Source organism: Netta rufina (genome assembly GCF_964035555.1).
Source record: "Netta rufina genome assembly, contig: SCAFFOLD_164, whole genome shotgun sequence".
NCBI classification, from domain to species: Eukaryota; Metazoa; Chordata; class Aves; order Anseriformes; family Anatidae; genus Netta; species Netta rufina.
Window position 1 is genome coordinate 24,200 of NW_028168840.1, and position 5,163 is coordinate 29,362.

A 5,163-nucleotide genomic window follows, 5' to 3' on the forward strand; every position below is an offset into this window, starting at 1 on the left:
AGCCCCCCCCCCCCAAAAAAAATCTCAGCACACTCAAAAAAAAATCTCAGCACACTCAAAAAAAATCTCAGCCCCCCCCCAAAAAAAATCTCAACACCCCAAAAAAAAGCACACTCAAAAAAAAAATCTCAGCCCCCCAAAAAAATCTCAGCCCCCCCAAAAAAATCTCAGCCCACCCAGCTTCCCCCCCCCCTTTTTTTGAGCATTTCACCTATTTTTGACCATTTCACCTATTTTTGAGCATTTCACCCCAGTTTTGAGCATTTCACCCCGGTTTCGAGAGCATTTCATCCTTTTTTTGGGGGGGGGGTCTCCCCCGTTTCTAGGGGGTTTCACCCCATTTTTTTGGGGGAGGGCGTCACTTTTTTGGGGTGTTTGTCCAGTTTTTGGGGAGTTTCACCCCATTTCGGGGGGGCACCTTTCCCCCTTTTGGGCTCATTTCATCCCTTTTGGGGCACAACCAACCCCTTTTTTTATTTTTTTTTTGGGGGGGGGTTATCCCTTTTTGTGAGATTTTCAGCCCATTTGGGTACATCTTGAGCCATTTTGGGGCTGAATTCATCCCTTTTGGGGCAACCCAGCCCCTTGGGGGGGGGGGGGGGCACCATATTTTGGGGGCCTTAATACTATTTTTTATTATTTTTTTTGGGGGGGGGGGGAGCTTCTAGCACACTAGAGGGGGGGTCCCAAGCTTTGGGTCCCCTCTAACCTTAGTTTTTTTTTTGGGGGGGGGGGGTTTAGAGACCCCCCCCCCCTTTCTTTTTACATTAACTCTGCCCTGGAATTTTTTTTTTCGGGGGGGGGGGGGGCGACACCCCACCTCTCCCGGGGGGGGGGGGCCATGCCCTGCCATGCTGCCTTAGTGGGGGGGGCTCAGAATTTTTGGGGGGGGGGTCCTGGTGAGCTCCTCCCCCCCCCCAAGCTGCTGCTGCCCCAGATATTGATGCCAAACGCCCCCCCCCCCCCAATTTTTTTTTTTTTTGGGGGGGGTCCTCACTTAAGGGGGGGGGGGGGCGAATGGAGTCTGTGACCAAAGGCCGGGAAAAGACTGGAATTTGGGGGGGGGGGGGGGGGGGAGGAGAGGGGGGAGGCGCCCCCCCCCCCCCCACGGGAACAAACCTGGAAGGGGGGGGCCCCCGTTTTTTCTGCTGCCCCCCCCCCTCCCCACAGCCCCCCCTCCAGAAAAGGGGGGGGCCCGGGCAATAAAGACTGGACTAACCGTGCTGCCTGCGTCCCTATAGATCCTATAGGGTCCCCCATGTCCCCCCCCCCATCTGCTGGGGGGGGGGGGTCCTTTCCTATAGGGTGCCCCCCCCCCCCTTATAGGCAGGTCCCTTGGGGCCCCCACCTCGCTGTTTCCATGCTGGGGGGGGCTGCCCTATAGGCCCTATAGAGGTGTCTCCTATAGGGTCCAGCCCCCCCCCCCCCCCCCACTGTGGTGGAGGGGGAGCTATAGGCGGCCCCTGGGGCTATAGGGGATGGGGGAGGGGGGCCGAAATGTTTTTGGGGGGATTCAGAGGGGGACGTGGGAGCCTATAGGTGAACACAGGGCCCTATAGATGAACACAGGGCCCTATAGGTGAATACAGGACCCTATAGATGACCACAGCAGCCTATAGGTGAATACAGGACCCCATAGATGAGCACAGGACCCTATACATGACCACAGGGCCCTATAGATGAATACAGGACCCTATAGGTGCCCCCTGGACCCCACAGATGACCACAGGGCCCTATAGGAGAGCACAGAACCCTATAGGTTCCCGCAGGACCCCATAGATGACCACAGGGTGCTATAGGTGACCACAAGGCCCTATAGGAGAGCACAGGACCCCTATAGATGACCACAAGACCCTATAGATGACCACAGGGCCCTATAGACGACCACAGGGCCCTATATATGACCACAGGACCCTATAGATGAATACAGGGCCCTATAGGTGACTATAGGACCCTATAGATCACTGCAGGACCCCACAGATGACCACAGGGCCCTGTAGGAGAGCACAGGGCCCTATAGGTGACCACAGGACCCTATGGATGAATACGGGGCCCTATAGGAGAGCACAGGGCCCTATAGATGACCAAAGGACCCCATAGATGAGCACAGGACCCTATAGGTGAATACGGGACCCTATATATGAACGCAGGGCCCTATAGACGACCACCAGACCCTATAGGTGCCCGCAGGACCCCACAGACGACCACAGGACCCTATAGGTGACCGCATCGAGCTTTATGGCCGCTCCCCTCCCCTGCCCACAGCGCCATAGGGGAGGGGAGGGGGGGGGGAAGGGGAACAGCTGGGGGCGGGGCCAGCCCGGGGGGCGTGGCGTATGCCCGGGGGCGGGGCCTGCCCGAGGGGCGGGGTCTGGGGAGGGGCGGGGGCAAGCAGCGGAGGGGGCGGGGCATATCTTGCAGGCAGGTGCTGGGGGGGTCCCAAAGGGGGCGTGGCTTGTGCGCGGTAGGGGGTGGGAGCCAGTGCACAAAAAGGGGCGTGGCCTGTTCCCCAAGGGGGCGGGGCCTGCCTCTTAAAGGGGCACAGCCGGTGCCCCAAAGGGGAGGGGGGTGGGGCTTAACCCCCAAGGGGGGCGGGGCTACTTCATCAAGGGGGCGAGGCCTGATCCCAAAGGGGCGTGGTCAGTGCATCAAAAGGGCGTGGTCAGTGCTTTTAAGGGGCGTGGTCGGGGATTTAATGGGGGCGTGGTCAGTGTTTTAAAGGGGCGTGGCCTAGTGCCTCGAATGGAGCAAGGCTGCTTGCTCTAATGAGTAGGGTTAATTCCCTGGGGGGCGTGGCCTGATCCCAAGGGGGCGTGGCCTGACCCTAAAGGGGGGCATGACCTGATTTGGGGGTGGGGGTCTGATCCCAAATGGGCGTAGCCATATCCCGAAGGGGCGTGGCCTGACCCCAAAGGGGCATGACCTGACCCTAAAGGGAGCACGACCTTATCAGGGGTGGGGGGCCTGATCCAAAGGGGCGTGGCCTAACCCTAAAGGGGGCGTGGCCTGACCCTAAAGGGGTCATGGCCTGACCCTAAAGGGGGCATGACCTGATTTGGGGGTGGGGGGTCTGATCCCAAAGGGGGTGTGACCTGACCCCAAGGGGGCATGACCTGACCCTAAAGGGGCATGACCTAACCCTAAAGGGGGCATGACCTTATCAGGGGTGGGGGCTCTGATCCCAAATGGGCATGACCTGACCCTAAAGGGGGCGACCTGATAAGGGGTGGGGGCCTGACCCTAAAGGGGGCATGACCTGACCCTAAAGGGGCATGACCTAACCCTAAAGGGGGCATGACCTTATCAGGGGTGGGGGCTCTGATCCCAAATGGGCATGCCCTGCCCCTAAAGGGGTCATGCCCTAACCCTAAAGGGGTCATGCCCTGCCCCTAAAGGGGTCATGCCCTAACCCTAAAGGGCGCCTGCCCCAACACCCCAAGCTCTCACCCCCCCAACCCCTTAGGGCGGCGGCAGGAGGCGGGGGGGGCCCAGCAACAGCAGCAACAACAGCAGGGATGGAAGGGGGGGGGTCCACGGGCTTGGGGTGGGGGGGCTGCAGCGGCGGCGGCGGCGGCGGCGGCGGCTTTTCGGGCCAGCTTGGCCAGGAGGGGGCTGTGGGGGGTGGCGCTGGCGGAGGTGGGCCAGGTGGGCGTCCTGGCTGTCGGCCGTGCCCCCGCACTCCTCGCAGACGTAGAGCTTGGCGCGCCGCTCCTTGTAGGCGTAGCGCTGCGCCACGCCGTGGATCTTCTTCAGGTGGGACTCCAGCGAGCAGCGCTGCGTGAACGCCTTCTCGCACAGGCTGCACTTGTAGGGGCGCACGCCTGGAGGGTGAAGGGGGTGTGGGGGGGGGGGGGTAATGGGGTCAATGGGGGGGATTCCAGATCCGGCTCGGTGCCCAGAACCCAGCTCCTGTCCTGTTCTGGTCTCTGTCTCCATCTCTGTCCCTATCTCCATCCCCGTCCCATCTCCATCTCCATCCCATCCTCATCCCAATCCCATCCCAATCCCATCTCCATCCCCCTCTCCATCCCATCCCATCCCATCCCAATCCCATCTCAATCCCATCCCCGTCCCATCTCCATCCCCAGACCCATCTCCTTTCCCATTCCATTCTCCTTCTCCATCCCCATCCTAAGCCTTTTCCTCATCCCCATCCCATCCCATCCCCATCCCATCTCCATCCCCGTCCCATCCCCATCCCTATATCCATCCCCAACCCATCCCATCCCCAGACCCAGCTCCTTTCCTATTCTGTTCTCTGTCTCCATCTCTGTCCCTATCCCCATCCCCATCTCCATCCCATCCTCATCCCAATCCCATCCCATCCCATCCCCATCCCCAGACCCCATCTCCTGCCCCATTCCCTTCTCCATCCCCATCCCAAACCCTTTCCTCATCCCCATCCCATCCCCATCCCAATCCCATCTCGATCCCATCCTATCCCATCTCCAGCCCCATCCCCATCCCATCCCCATCCCACCCCATCCCCATCCCATCCCCATCCCCATCCCATCCCCATCCCACCCCCATCCCCATCCATCCCCATCCCCTCCCCACCCCATCCCCATCCCCACCCCATCCCCATCCCTATCCCCATCCCCATCCCACCCCCTCCCCACCCCATCCCCTCCCCATCCCATCCCCATCCCATCCCCACCCCATCCCCATCCCATCCCCATCCCCATCCCCATCCCATCCCCATCCCCCATCCCCATCCCTATCCCCATCCCCATCCCACCCCCTCCCCCACCCCATCCCCTCCCCATCCCATCCCCATCCCATCCCCACCCCATCCCCATCCCATCCCCATCCCATCCCCCATCCCACCCCCATCCCCATCCCATCCCCATCCCCATCCCCATCCCCATCCCCATCCCCATCCCCATCCCACCCATCCCCATCCCCATCCCCACCCCATCCCCTCCCCACCCCCCTCCCCACCCTCCCACCACCCCCCCCACCCCCACGGCGTCCCCCCCCCTGACCCGTGTGGGTTCGGACGTGGCGTTTGAGGTCGAAGGTGTCGTTGAAGCCCTTCCCGCAGTAGGGGCAGAGGTGCCGTTTCACCTCGCTGTGGCACTTCAGGTGCCGGTTCAGCATCCGCTGGAACCCGAAACTCTTCTGGCACACGGGGCAGGAGAACAGCTCCCCCCCCCCCGGCAC

General features: G+C 61.5%; 1 protein-coding gene across 1 annotated transcript; it reads right to left on the reverse strand.

Annotated features, from left to right (window-relative positions):
• Positions 1–2,597: 2,597 nt before the first annotated feature.
• On the reverse strand, positions 2,598–5,145 carry LOC311221825 (putative transcription factor Ovo-like 1; the record flags this gene model as incomplete). The annotated part of the gene is given in 4 exon segments (XM_084307224.1): positions 2,598–2,620; positions 3,536–3,620; positions 3,622–3,821; positions 4,986–5,145. Coding segments are annotated over 4 exon segments (423 nt in total). The 5' UTR covers positions 5,101–5,145.
• Between the last annotated feature and the right edge of the window lie 18 nt (positions 5,146–5,163).